Raw genomic sequence first — 14,730 nt, 5'->3', positions numbered from 1 at the left:
TACTGAACACTGGAGCCACCTTCCCGCATCGTGGGGTGCAGGCATTCAACGAAGCGATTCCATCAAACGACGTACACAGCACTAAGTATCTTGCTCGTGGTGTAGGTGTTCTGTGCAGTGGAATTGGGCTTGGGCTTATGTATAAATTGCTGCACTGGACACTGCCGAGTGTAGCGATACCCCTAGTAAGGTGATTTCCAAGAGCTCATTTACAGCGTAAAACTATAAGCAGGTTATTATCTTGTCCACCGAAAATGCCTAACACTTTGCTTGCCCCTATCCCAAGTGACCGATTACGCATGGAATGTTAGCAGAAGTGCTATGTATGGTCTTCAGCCAGTAACACACAGTAGCTTAGTGTAACGCTCTTACACTTCACTCCACACTAGACGCGAACTTAATGGAAATTTAGTAAGTGTTGCTTAAAAGATGCTTCCCCTCCCAGGCCGCCCCCTGAGAGCTCCCACCGTGGGCACTCTCACTATTCACAGCTGGTTGCATGTACCATCTGGCGCGCACGTACGCATTGTGCCTTCTCGTATCGAGTCAAGAGCCTTCTGCGATGAAGAAGATATACAAACAGACAAGCTAAGTAGTCAGTTCTTTATATACCCTTAGCTAGGTATAAGTAGTACAGCATATGCGCCTCAGTGTAGCCTAGACCGGCACGCTTAGAGCACTCTGTACTTGGTTTTAGCATGAGGCTTACCGAGCTTACAAGCACACAGAGTACACGAACAATCAATCCCGAGAATGTTTACTTCGCAAATGCCGAATTTCACAAAACTGGTGGCAGCAAGGAAACACTCTGTGCACAGCGCGGCGTTGGCCTAAGCGATGTGCCTTCTTGCGCAATGCCACGAAGTAATGTGTATCCAGGGAGGCATTTGGACTTCGCCTGGAGTTTTTCATCTCGCCTACACTTCAAATAGTCAACAAAGCGTGTACTATTACTCGAGTTCACAAGGGATGCTCTTGGGCCTTAGCCTACCCATAATGGGGTCTGCAATGCAAAGAGACTTTCTGGAGAGTCTTAATCTGCAGCTAGAGATGTGCCTTCAGGTTAGTCAAGGTGTGTTCTTTGCTCTCCGCCTTATTACCCCAGGGCTTACTATCAGCGCCCGCCACCATAGAGATGGCATATACTGGGATACATGAAACAACGGCTGAATTACTGAAGGATACGGATATGCAGATACACAACTGATTAAACAAGACATCCATAAGAGTCATGAGAGCACACAAAAGGTAACTCGTTTTACCCGGCGGAAAAAGCAAGGGGATGTGTTCAGCCAAGTTAGATGTTAATGCCCAGATGTCTTTCTGTGAAAGTGCATCCGCTGTGTTTCTCATAAAAGAGTGGTTTAACTCACTCATTATACAACAAATGGCTGACTAGGGCGCTACACTTGTTTACCAACGCTTGCAGCGATCCCAGAGGGAGCCGGGCCCACTCGACAGGCCGCACCATGAACAGTCTGGTAGAAGTCTACCCGTGGGCTGCTTTTCCAATTCCCGTCTCAATTTTCGTTTTGTTAACGAAGAAGGAACGACTTAGCTCCTAACTTTGCCGTCTTCGCTTTGCCATACAGCCCTAGGACCCTTCAGCGCCAACGCAGTTTGCTCTTCAGCCCTGGTCCTTCAGCGGCGACGCTACAAGCGGTTCTTTGTCTACTTGGCAGTTGGCTACCTCCTCATTATCAAGGGGGCAATTTTCTCTTTAGGAGCTCGTGCATATCACGATTCGTAGGGAGTAACACCGTTGCAGGTCACTAAACTCAGTGCAGCACTCTGCAGCTCACGGCAACAAACCGCGGCGAACTGTACCTCAGGATGCAAGTGCATCATTTCCAAGGCAGAACAGAAGCCTTATAATATTGGCACGCAGCCTGGCAAGTGCTACAGTTTGGCCAGGGGCGTGGGGGCCCCTGAGGCATTCGAGCACCTGCGCAGCCGCATGGGGGCTGTAATGGGCGTTCCCCCCGTCAGGAGGAGCTATATGAGCCAAATCGTATCCAATGGCGTCCCACAGAATCCAGCCGTTGGCTTTAAATCTCAGACTGCTGCTGTGGCTCACCTTCTTCGCAGCGCTGTCCCTTAGATGCAGGGCATCGGATTCAGGCGACTCTGTGGAGGAGGAGTCTTTTGAAGTGGAAGATGACGTATGTCACAGCGGCAACAATTGGCGTGCCCTCAGCTCGCTAGATGCGACCTTTGCACCGCTCACTATATGGCTTTTTTGCGAGTCCTGCGCATTTCTAGTTGTGCAAGTATTGTGTTAACCCGAGCAGCGCGCCGTGCTCTCGCGTTTGTTTGCTCAAGAACCTCCAGGATACGCTTTTGTGGGCTTCATCTCAGGGAGAATACTCGGATAGTCCGTGGCAGTCTACTAGGCCCCCGGAGGCTAGCACCTGGTCGGACGAGGCCTCCGTCACTGACTTGGGTACGGCCGGTCTTTGAAGCCGTAGCTTGGCTGCCTTACCCCTTATAAACCCCTCGCTCTGATGCAGCTTGTAAAGTTGTGAACTGTTATGAACGTGTTTTTAGCTACAGAGAATGTGCGTATGGAATTTTCGGCCCAGGGACTGTGAGGGGTTTTCCAGGCCGTGTGTGGTCCACGAATTAGGCCTTCTCAGCGCTTGCTGGCAGTTTTATAGCTTTCGAACGGGGGGCTTACAGGGGTGGATACGGTGACATGCTTGCCAATCCATGCAGCTCATCTAAAGATACTCGAGTTGGCTGGGTAGATGGCGGGCGTTCTGTGTGTCTTATTTTCTGTAGTCTGCCTAAGGCATGCGTCTCGCTATGAGGCACTGCATCTCGGGTTTGCGGTCGTGTTATGCGTGCTGTAGCTCTGCCGTGGAATCTAATAGAATATTTTTGCTGCTGTATAGGCTGCACGCAATCTGTGTGTGGTGTATGTTCAGCTGAGCTGTTGACGCGTCTCGAGCGTGCGGAGGACCAGTTGTGGTCAAACGTAGAGAAAGATGATGAGCTCGTGGCAGACTTGTTGAAGATTCCGCTGCGTTCTTTTATGACGAGCCAAAGGCAGGCTGACGCCATCGAGCGCGTGCTGAATGGGCTTAAGCGGAAAATTGCAATGTTCAAATGGCAATACAGAGAGCTCTTGGAGCTCATCAGCTCCACAGCAGTCGGGAATGCTGGTGAGATAGGAGCGCAGAGGGCAGAGGATGGAGAATTTTTTGCTACAACGCGTGGTGCACTGTGCCTTGAGTATGCACAGACGTGTTTGCACACAGGAAATGCACAGTTTATTCGTTGCTCAAGTTGCTATCACAGACTCTAAAAGCATTGTAGAAAGGGATGCACTCGTTGCGCGTTCCTCATGCTGATCGCTGGAAAGCCTTGACTGTAGCGCAGCGGGGCTTTTCTAGTGTGGCGGCACCCTAAAGAGGTAGTTGGCGGAAGCGGAGGCGCAGAGGCGTAACTTTCAGAGAAAAAATTTATGCGGGATCAACTGTGACTCCATGCAGGTGTCGTGAGGGAGAGGCTGGGTAAGCTACGCATGCGTTTGAGCGACACGCTGCGGAATGTGTCGCTGATCGCGTTGGAGGAGTTTGGGGTATTTGCAAGTCGTTTGAAGTCTAAACCGAAGGAGCGTGTTCTTGTGGCACGGGAATACGGGGCAGAAATGGCACTGAGTATGCACAGGGTGGAAACGATGGCCAAGAAGTACAAACTGGTGAGGTTGTAGAGGCGGGGTCGGTAGGAGGGGAATTGAGTATTTTAGTATTCACACTAGTCTAGGGGGACGGACTGCCGGAGGGCGGTGAAAATTAGCCGGGTATGTGGAGGAATATCTGGAAGGTTGGGAGGGTTGAGGGAACAACTGTGCTTGCAGGTAGCTTGAATATCAAGCTGCGGCATATGGAGCTGGATTTGTGTTACGCGGAAAATAAGTGCTGATGAGGAGCATAAGAGGGCGCTGCCTTTTGTAGCCAAGCTGATAGTTCGGATCTGTAGGACACATGTGCATGTGGTATGTGTATGGGATGGTGCGCAGCTGTGCGATGCACGCACGAAAGTATTGGAGCGAATGCAGAATTGGGATAAAGAGTTGACCTCTCAGTCGGTGCGAATGTCCGAACGCGCAATGGAGGAAATACGAATTCAAATGGACAGTTACGCTAGTGCAGCAGGCTCGGCCATGTCAGTGAAGGAGGCGGAGTTTACCCGGTTTGTTAAGACCTCCCGAATGGAGGAACTGTATTTTCAGTCGATCATTGAAGACTGCATACATCAGTTGAACACGAAAGGCGTCGCCGTCATAGATGTGAGCAAAGCGTGGGACCCAACTAACCCAGGTGTCCTCACGGCAGTTGGACGCATCAGCAAAATTATTGAGGCTATTTCCGCACTCAACGACTCATGGTCAATGTAAGCAAAGAACGGAAACTTTTAAGAGGGACTATCACGAAGCGAGGAGGGGGGAGGGTGTTCACTACATAGTTAGCCAAGCGTACATGCATGTCTGCACCGTCATAGGCAGTTTAGAAAAGTTCTGGCCAATAACAGATTTGGTCGATTATTTCTTTCTAAATTCATAACGAGTTGCTCTTGTTCTACAACTCTTTCAATTAAGCTGGGCAATACATCATCTGATTGCATACGGGCGCTTTTCTGTTTTCTCTTCAGCTACCCCGCGTTTGTGCACGTGGACGAGCAGGACACCAAGTACCCAGGAGGTTCAAGCCGTTTGCAGCTACAGCCCTCAGTGCGCACCATTCAAGCAGCAGTGGAACCACTGTTTCAGGAACCGGGCTTATCTCAATACTGTGTGATCTCGATTAGTCAGCTACTAACCCGCAGCGTTGTGGCTTCAGCAAATGTTGCGGGGATGGCCGTTTCACCAATCTCTGTCTTCGTCTCGACGGAACCCGCAGTTGTCTCCTCGGCCAAGCACTTTGGATTTCACTTCACGAGAAGACTCGCACACTTGGGGGCCTCGGACTTCAGTATCACCAGCGAGAATCAAAAGGTTCTTATCGCCTATTTGGGGCAAACTCCATGTAAGGATATAAACGCAGCCGTAGCTTGTCTGGTTACTCTGCTTCTTAGTCAACAGCCCAAATCGTAGATGCAGACTGAAAGCGCTGCAGCAGCATGCAGTCAGGCAGCTCAAGAGGACTCCAAAGCTGAGCATTTAGGTTTCAGGGTTCCCGATCCCCAAATTATTGACCCTTCAGGTGCAAACCCGCAGAATATGGCTGAGTAGCTAATTGGTTAGTTTTGCGGGCTGTCTTTTCTGGCAGATGGCCGTGTAAAGCGGCACTTCTCTTGCTGCGAATTGCATTGCTTAGAACTGGTAGGCAAGGTGAAGGGCACATCTTCAAGCTCAGCCTTTGCATGCCTGTGGTGCGTCTGTCTGCAGTAGGAGAGTATAAAGGAAACGAGACGCATTTGGGTTGGCTCTCTCAGTTGGGGAGCGCAATAGTGTCATTCCTGTCGTATGATGCATCAGGACCCTATGAGCTCCTCAAGCTGCGGTCCCATGTGAAAAGCGAGCTCGCTTATGTGGCGGCGATTGAGCGTAACACGAACACCAGACTGCTGTCTGAAGCACTGACTGATGGCTATGGTGCGCTGCTAGCGGACGGAGTCTCAGATCTCGGATATGTAAAACTCTTCGAGAGACATAATACCGCAGTCTTTGTTGGCATCACCAGGCTCCCCCCCTTGCAGTTGCCACTCTCTTCCTTCCTCAGGTAGGCATGCTGCAAGCATAATCAACATAACGGCGCCGTACAAGGCTCATGTTCGTGGCGAACTTGATGTTTTAGGGATAGGTTAACCAACTGCGGCAACCTGTAGTGCCTGATCACATTAGGCCTGGCGCGTCTGATGCATGTAGTAAGAATGGGTGTCACCGTCAACGGATTCATAGCCAAGTGTCAACACAAGCTTGCAACTTCAGCGTGCTTGCGAACCGTGCACTAGCCACGCCATGCGTTGCACCGGACGCTTTGCTTCTGCGTGTGTTATCTCAGAGCGGCTGCGTTCATTATGCGCATTGAGGTGGCGCGTTCGAAGTATGGGCAACGGGAGTACGTGGTGCCATCACGAGATACAGTGTTACAGGCCCTGACGCACTTGTTTCTCTACCCAGTGATCGGTGATGCTCAGGCATTGGTACGGACGAAGCTGTGGAGCGATACACGTTTCCCCTTACTGCGAGTGAAGTCAGGGTGTTCCCAAAGCTACCTTGTTACCTCCCAGAAGCAGATTCTGTTAGGGAGAGATCACATAGCAGATCTTAGGGGCCAGCATCTACACAGGGACTCGATGGTAGCCACGCTCACCTCGTATGTATCCACTGACTTTATCCCACAGAATATCGAAGCGTTCAGAGAAAAATTAGATGGACGCATCTTGTACGTCCAGGTTTGTATTGTTGGAGAACAGTGTGGATAGCGGATTTCAGGGGAGCCCTTGTTTGAGAAAGGCAAAGGCTCTGACGCGAGCTTTGAGCGAGCCCCTGAGCGCTATAAAATCGTAGCTGAGATTTAGTTTCAAGCGGCATGTTCAGGCCTAAGGCTGAGACGAAGGTCGGTAGAGGGCCTTTGGCTAAGCTAAAAGCCAAGCCTATGTCTATCGTGCACGGCAAGGGCTGAGGGTCAAAGGGCCCGCATGTGGGCTCTGCCTATGAATGAGATTGAGGCTAGGACATATGGTGCAGCGTGAGCCTGAGGCTGTGGCTGATGCTTTTAAGTGCGGCTGTATGCTGCGGAACCACCTTCGTGAATTGGTGAGTCGCCCCTTGGCTTTGCTGTGAGGTTTAGCGTGTCTAGGTACCTTGCCCTGCTACGTGCAGTCGAGTTGCTCGTAACAGGTTTTCGCTGCTGCCAGTGTGCGATGCGGCCCATCAGCAGTTCGTTCCCGACTTTGTAGTAATGGAGCAATCCTGCTTGCACACCTTTTTGCATGTACAGTGAACCGACGAAGGCCCCACCACACCCTGGCTTCCGTCAAAGTCCAGCATTTTGTGTTTTACTGAATATCAAGTCCGACATACGTGCAATAGGCACTACAGTTAGCTAAAACAGTAGGCGGATCTTCGATAGTGCTATGGCACTGAGTGCTCTTGAGACCAGTGACACCGGGGACATTTCAGCTCTCGCCGCGCAGTGCGCCCTCCTTTTGCCAGGTTAGCCAATGCTTTTGCCTTTCCAGCTATTTCTATCTTCGCTTGTCATGTATTTCATACAGGTAGTGCAGTTTTCCTCCTCCAACTAGAATATGTAGGATTCAGATGGACTTGAAGCCTGTTGAATTCGAGGCAGGCGCCTTTAGGCGAAAAACCCCTTTCAGGTGTGCCCTTGTGCGCTAGACTACAAGTCTTGGGGCCAGTGTGAAATAGAGCATGACCTGTATCGGGTTGCGGCACAGGTAGTGGCACTTGGACATAGCATCCACCGAAGCGACGTAGTGCTCGTACCTATCTACCTACCGGCCTTGGCTATGTCAAAATCTGCTTTCTTCTGTCGCCTGAAGCGCCTGCTTGCATCTTTGATTCATCTGTCTCAAAGTACGTGTAATATCCGCCTAATCGCGGTCCGTCTCTGACTAAGTGTACCCCCGTATCAACTCTTTTTGACGCAAGCGGCCCTCCCCTACGTTTGCAACTACCCCAGGACGCTGGGCAACCCCACAAGTCGTCCTGTAGGGCAACAGCCCTCAACAGCCTGTCCTCGGAAGCCTACAAAACAGTGGCCTCTGCGCCGCTGCAGTCAAAGCAGAACGGCGATGCCGCGCTAGATATGGAAGGCTACGGTCAGAAATCCGTGAGGACCAAAGGCTGCAGTGGCGAAAAGCCCTTCCTACGCGCCCTTGGTAAGCTCTACAGGTGCTTCAGCAACCCGTGGCCGTTTCGCTGTCGGTAAATCTGTCCCAGGCTCCGCCTGCGCACACGTACCCGAAACTTCCAGCAAACACACTAGATGCATCTCGGCCGTCTCTCTATCGGCCATAAACTGCGCGTCGTATTAATCAGTGCACACATCCCACAATTCCAGATCCTTGACCAAGAGACAGTGCAAAGCGCCCGATTAGGGCCCCACATGTTAAAGGCCAAAGCACTCCGGACTTGAACTAGGGGTTTCCTAATAAATGTATACCTTGCTCTGTTCTTCGCTAGCCGCTGCTCGTGCTTCTTTCTGGGAGTCATTGCTGCTTTCGTTCCGCCTTTTCTCGCCCCCGCTCGCAATCGAAGCCTCAGCTGTCGAAGAGGCATTCGAAGAGGTGGTAGAGTCTCTTGCAGGAGCTACTTCAGTGGCTTTGGGGGCACCTTGCTGGGCATCCTGCAACTTCCCGTGCAGTGCGTCCAATACCACTGCGGCACAACACAAAAAGTCCAGGAGCACAGTGTCACGCCTAACTAACACGGGATTAGGTGCTCCATACAAAAGGGATTTTCTCAGCCTCCTAACTTCTCCTGCTTGCGATTGCACAAATGCCACGTCCAGGGTAGAAACCCAAACACCTACGCGGCCCCTTCCAAAGAAAAGCACCAAAACAATGCCAACCGAAACCTTAATCCCCAAGTGCACTGGCCCGGCGAGAGCGCTTTGTGCGGCTATCTGCCAAAGCGCAATATTACGCGGGTAGATCCACACAAGCAAATAAAACTACGTGCCAGTCGGTCGCAGCCATACATACCTTGCGAAATGCCCTCTTTCTTCAGGGCGTTGGGGTACATACCCTCCAGCACCGCGCAAAGTTTCTGAATCGAAAGTACACAAGAACACTCAGCTGTGCCGTCGACCATTCTCTTATCTCCGATGAAGGGCTATTTGTCAGCTCTGCGCGTAAGCTCATCCGACAAGAACGAGGCTTTGCTGTTGCCTCCATGCACCACGTGTATATAGGCGCCGCTTCATTAAGAAGCCAATGATGCATCGCCTTTAATAAATACAAGCCCATGCAGCTCTCTGCCTGCCGTAAGCTCGTTTACGCAACGAGGCCTTTAGTAGCCCGCCAAGCCCTTAACTGGAAGAACCAGAGGCCTTCACTGCGCCGACTTGAAGGCTATTCCGCTGCAGGGCCTTACCGCCTCAGATGATCCCCTTGCCCAGTAGAGTGCTCGGTGCGCTCAGCTCCAAAATCTACTGGTGAGGATTCTATTGCCTTACCTGAGGTTGTGAAAAGGACCAGCAGCGAACTTGTTTGGTGATTTTGTTCCACGCAATTCCTGAAAGCCACAAACCCCCAAGCGGCCCAGCAGCTTCCCATTTAGAAGCCGAAATGTCACGCACCAGAACCCCGTAGACAGTGCAATGATGCACCCCTTCCCCTATCTACCCCTTGTGTATGTCCCCCGTGTCTCCCCCTCCAACGGCCACACGCTTTCCACTGAGCGCTACATTCTGCCATAGCCCCCACACGAAGCAGCCTTCCGCGAGTCCGCATGCATACCCACCCCGGTTGGGCTGCGCAAGAGCGCATCTGTTGATAACCTCGATGCACTCCTTCTCGCCTCCGTGCTGCAGCTCAAAGGCCAGAAAAGAGGCCCACGCGTCGCCAAGAGACGGATCAAGCGTGACGCTTCTGTTTAGCCATTTTCGAGCCTTGACAATTTTTTGGTCCCTCCAAAATAAACGCGCTACTGCATGAATTACGTGTGCATCGTTCTCGCACTTCGTCAGGGCATCGACTGCTTTGTGTGTCTGAGAAGCAGCACACACACACACACAGAGAGAGAGAGACGTGAGGCCTTAGATGCAACGGATACGCGCAGCAAGGAAACAAAGAGATGGCTTTAGAGTTTGCGGCCTTTTGTGGACGCTCATCTCCATTCATAATCAAACTCTCCCCCCCTTCCGCCTTCCCTCCCTCCCGCCCTTTGCCCCAGTTCGCCAGCGACGCAACAACACGGCAGCAGAGACCGCAACAAAGCTTGTTTGTACAAGGCTTCTGTGATGCAGCCCATCACAACACCTCTCCGCAGCCTCCAGCCAAACCCCCCGTCTTCCCTCCCTCCCCCCACACAGACACCTCTTCACGCGAAGCTTAGAGGATGTCATGACCTCATGTGCAACGCAGGCGCTCACCTGAGCATTTTCCTCCTCAAGAAAAATAGCCTCCGCCCAGATAATGCCAGCGTTGGGACATGTTTGTATCGCCTTAGCAGCGACGTGCTGCGCGACCTCCTTGTTGCCCGCCTCGATCTCGACTTGCACGAGAGACAGCCATAACTCCGGACTGTTTGGCACCCGAAGCTTCGCCTTCTCCAAAACAGCGCGCGCTCTATTCCAATTCTTCTGGCCCCGCTCACAGTCCACCCAGCAAAGCCACAAGGGCACACTCCTCGGACAGCATACCGACCCCTGTCTGTACACCTCAATGGCCATGTTAAGGTCCCTTCGCGTGGGGTGCTCTTCGTGCAGTTGACCACGCACCATCCACAGCTTCGCAAAGGTTTGGTGCTGCTTGACCGCCTCCTCTGCAAGTGCGATCGCCGCATCGTAATCTCCCAACTGTCTCTCCAGCTGAATGGACTGCATCCACGCGTTCGGCGTGTTGATGTTCTGTCTCGTGCGCTTTAAGAGTCTCCGTGCACGCGTGAACTCGTTATTCTCCCTTTCCAGCTTGACGGCGGCAAGAGAAATAGCCTCACTGTTCTCATTGTGTGAGAACGCCTCTGCCAGAATACGCCGCGCCGCATTAATGTCGCCCTTCAGCCACTGTTGCTTGGCAGCCATAAGCCACAGAACATCCGCTTTTGGACAGCATGCAACCGCCTTCTGTAACACCTTCTCCAAGGCTTCCCGCGTGCCGTGCTTCGTCTCGAGATCCGCTAAGGCTAGCCAGAGACTCTTCTTTGTCCGAAGACGGTCCAGCGCATGCGTATAGAGCGCCCTCGCCACTGCAACTGAGCCTCTGCTAAGATACTCCTCTGCATCTTCACTCCACACACGCTTCGCGTTGATCCCCTCGACCCCGACTTTCATGGATGCCTTCACGATAGCCTGCGCCGTCTTCAGGAAGCCCGAACTCTCAGCCTCCTCAGCGAGCTTTAGCCACACATCGCGCGTGTGCGCTACCCCCCGACCAATAAGGTTCTCCACAGCCCTCCCAATAATAACGTCTACCATCTTCTCGTTGCCTTGCGTCTCTTCTAACTTGCACGCGGCAACCCAAATCTCCGGAGAGGTGGGGCACTTCTTCCTGGCCTCATTCAAAACCTTTTGAGCCTCCTCGTAAGTGCTCAGCCTCGCAAGGGCAAGCCACATCTCATGAGACTGTGGTACACATTCGACAGCGCGCGTAAGCAGGATACGCGCGTTGCGCTCCTCCTCCAAGCTGCACGCCTCCTTCCACAGACGCACAGAGTTTGGAATAAACTCCAGAGCCTTTCGGAGAACTAAGCGCTTGTCATTGAGGTCCTTCTCACGGCCGTACGCATCAAGCCATAGTCGCACCTGCAGACGCACGAGCCGCCAACAAAACTCACCCCTTATGCAACAATCACCGGGGGCATCCTGCACTCGTCCCCACGAGGCGACACCGCAGTATAGACAACAAAAAACACACTGCATTGCACTGCACAGCATGCCTTTCGACACATTGTCATAGAAGACATTCAAAGATCGAAACACCCCTACTCCCGAAAAAAATATCCGTGCCTTGCCATTACTTGCTGTATCAACACGATGACCCCTTTCCAGATAGGTGTGCTGCGTGCATGTGCTCCAAGCGCACCCAGAACGTTCCTTAGCCCATTTAAATTCTCTAAACGCCTTTATCAACTTCAAAATATGCCTCACTACACATCGTCCTCGAGCCACTACACACACCCCCGACGAGCTCTTACCGAGTGCGGCAGTACAGACACCGCCTTCGCGAGAACGGCCTTCGCGTTGCGAGGCTTCTCAAGCCGCGCTGCCTCCAGCCAAACGTCTTCGCTCTTAGGACACCGCTGACAGCCCAAGGATATAAGCTCGCGGGCTGCTTGCAACTTTCCTAAAGTACAAGCGACGCGCACACGCGCACAAAACCTACTGTAAAATGCAGAGATATTTACGGGCAAGGTCCGCGGATACAAAAGGAGAAGGAGAGAGGCAAACAAGCCTCCCCAAAAAAGAGCAACATCGGACGGAGAGGAGGGGCCAAGAGGGAGGACGACAGGACGAGACGGGGTAAGCGGTCTTGGTCACGTGCCGCATGCGGAAAAGATTTGCAACGCTCCATGACTGCGCAGCCTCAGGTGCAACGAGGCAAGACACAGCAAAGGCAGTTATCATGTCGCACCTGCTAACTCTTCTAAACGCGCCGCCGCGATCCAGCCGGGTGCGTGGTTCGGGTTGGTGGAGATCACTGATTTCAGGAGAGTCCTCGCCTTTTTGATATCCGCGATATCCGCGTCACTTTGCAGCTGCATGCAGACATGGAGAGGACGGGAGCGTTCCTCAAGAGAGGTAGGCACAGCTGCATCCCGTCTGGTGCAGCGCATCCACCGAGCTAAACCCCCCTCCCCCTCCCCTGATTGCCGTCCTCGTCTGTGTGTATTGCAAGTGGCGCCTTCGGAACAGCCCCCACCCCCCCTGAAACACACCTGCATGGAGTTCAGATCGGTAAGGTAACCCTTGGGGTCAATAACTGTTTGGCCGGAGATGCTGTCCATGACTTTGTCGAGCTTCACCGACAGCACAGTGCCTCTGGCTTCCCCCAGATCGTTGAGCGACGGAGTGCTGCTGCCCATTGGAGTGCGGAGGCCTAGAGGCGTTTGGATTCCTAGAGGAGTTTGAAGCCCTAGTGGAGTCGACAACCCCCCCCCCGCCATGAGCGGTGTTGCCATTCCAAAGCCAATCGGCGTCGCCGAGCCAGCGCTTGCTATCGAGTTGGAAAAAGATTCGCGGTTACGGGCTTCTAGCAGTCCGCGATCAGAAGCAGGGGTCAGCAGCTGCTGCTTCTTTTGCTTTCGCTTCAATGTATAGTCCCCTATATCCGGGATTGATTCCCACTCCTCTGCGAGAAAGCAGTCCGCAAAAGAAAGCGCACCCCCCTCACTCACTGCAAAGTACTCGCATATCAGATCCAACGGCAAACGACAAAGGCCCGGGAGGAACACACACCCTTAGCTAACGGTGCCTATAGCCATGCGATGCTCCCTTTTGCACGAGCGCGTGGTGAAAGGAGGCGTGCGCATCAGATGCCAGGCCTCTTGGGAGAGCGTTTTTTGCCGTCCTCTCGCACATGCACGGCCCCTAACGAGGGTTTCACATTTGTTATAAGAGAGAGAGGAGGGGGGATTTTCTGAGCCAGTCTGCTTCTCGTGATCGAACGGAAACTAAGACAAGGCGAGCACTCCATGAACGGCGCCTCAAAGGGCTCGCTGGTAGCCGTCAAGAAGTTTCTCTTCTCCCCTTTGCCCTAGTTGCGCTTGCTGACCTTGTGTGACAGTCGCAAGTCCCTTCTTTAGGTCGGCAAACTGCTGATGGATGGTAGGCTTCTCCGCGCGCAACTTGGCGATCTCTTCCTTGAGCCGCGCCTCTCGACGCGACTTCCGTCGACCATCCATGCGCTGGTCTATGGACTCGTAAACTTCGTCTGCTACTCTGTCCTCCTCATCGTACCTAAGCCAGCAGAGCAGGAGGCGGAGGATGCGCGGAGAAGCAGCCAGAGGTGAGGAGCAGCAAATTGCAATACTCAACACAAAAAGCCCACCACCACTACCCAGAAAGCCACAGGGAGGAGAGAAAGGCAGAGCGAGGGGAGGGGAGGGGAGAGGGGGGAAGGAAGGAAGCGCTGTTAGCAAAAAGAAGCGGCTTTCTCCGCAAGACAGAAGACGGGAGCGCAGCGGCGTCAGTGGAAGCACATGCGTGACACCAGAGGAGAGTAAAGGATAAGACACAGACAGACAGGAGCATGCGCGACGGCAGCAATAAATAGATGGGCGTGTTCGAAGCCATCCTTGTCACCGAGTGGACTCTGTTGCCGCGCTGCCCATAGCTACTTCCTAGCCTCCACGTACTCCCCTAAAGCCTCTCTGCCCCTTGTCTTTCCTCTGCCTTACTCGCCGTCATTAAACAAGTTTTCAGCGTAACCCGTAAAGGGGTCGAAGTTGGCGTCGCTAAGATCGCTCTTGTCTGTAGGCCCCTGAGTATAATCCACTGAGTCATCACGGCTAACACCCCCTGCAAAGCCTGTAGCTCCCCGACCACGACCTGGTATGTATCCGGGGGGGGGCTTTCCAAAGAGTCTGAGTGCCGCCACATCGAGACAAGAGCACAGCAGAGTGGCTAGGAAAGAAAAAATTGCAGAAACGTCAAAAACTTGGAAGCACACGGATGGTGTGAAGCAGAGAACACCCGATATATACACATATATGTATGTCTATATATACAGATGAGGACAGAGAGAGATAGAAAGACAGACAGAGAGGCAAAGAGAACGACAAATAAAACGGTGTCGCGTCACGCAGGTCCCAAATTACATCGACAAAAGTGTTTTATCACACGGCTAGCCAAAAATTTTCCTTCTCGTTCCACAGCGCACTTACTCTGCAGCACGCTTCTGACTCTCTGCACGAGCCGCTGCATCCCGAACTTCTCTCAGTTTGATGCTGGATGCCACAGGGGCCGGAGCCGTCTCAGCTCTTGTAGTGAAAGAAGTTGCCCCCCTCCCGATGCCAGGCACGTAGTTCGGAGCAGGTGCCTCATTTGCCGCAGTGGGGACAAATTTTCGAGCTCCTGGCAATAAAGATCGCGACAT

The 14,730-nt window shown here is 52.8% G+C and overlaps 2 protein-coding genes across 2 annotated transcripts; one reads left to right on the top strand and one right to left on the bottom strand.

Annotated features, from left to right (window-relative positions):
* Positions 1-1,999: 1,999 nt before the first annotated feature.
* On the top strand, positions 2,000-6,432 carry LOC34619850. The gene is made up of 9 exons (XM_026335570.1): positions 2,000-2,089; positions 2,263-2,443; positions 2,637-2,756; positions 2,895-3,164; positions 3,495-3,703; positions 4,025-4,398; positions 4,657-5,030; positions 5,393-5,726; positions 6,009-6,432. The coding sequence occupies exons 1-9, from the start codon at positions 2,000-2,002 to the stop codon at positions 6,430-6,432; spliced, it is 2,376 nt and encodes a 791-aa protein (XP_026191355.1).
* A 1,437-nt stretch (positions 6,433-7,869) lies between these two features.
* Positions 7,870-14,730, bottom strand: LOC34619851 (pre-mRNA-processing factor 6). The gene is made up of 12 exons (XM_026335569.1): positions 14,519-14,730; positions 14,033-14,218; positions 13,408-13,592; positions 12,572-12,984; positions 12,268-12,391; positions 11,831-11,979; positions 10,068-11,438; positions 9,437-9,683; positions 9,150-9,208; positions 8,677-8,740; positions 8,136-8,395; positions 7,870-7,977 (listed from the first exon to the last, which is right to left on the bottom strand). The coding sequence occupies exons 1-12, from the start codon at positions 14,728-14,730 to the stop codon at positions 7,870-7,872; spliced, it is 3,378 nt and encodes a 1,125-aa protein (XP_026191354.1).

Source organism: Cyclospora cayetanensis, unplaced genomic scaffold, assembly GCF_002999335.1.
Source record: "Cyclospora cayetanensis isolate NF1_C8 unplaced genomic scaffold, CcayRef3 CcayRef3_contig_73, whole genome shotgun sequence".
Lineage (NCBI taxonomy): Eukaryota > Apicomplexa > Conoidasida > Eucoccidiorida > Eimeriidae > Cyclospora > Cyclospora cayetanensis.
The sequence above is the reverse complement of the archived record's forward strand: the minus strand, read 5'-3'. Positions and strand labels throughout refer to the sequence as shown.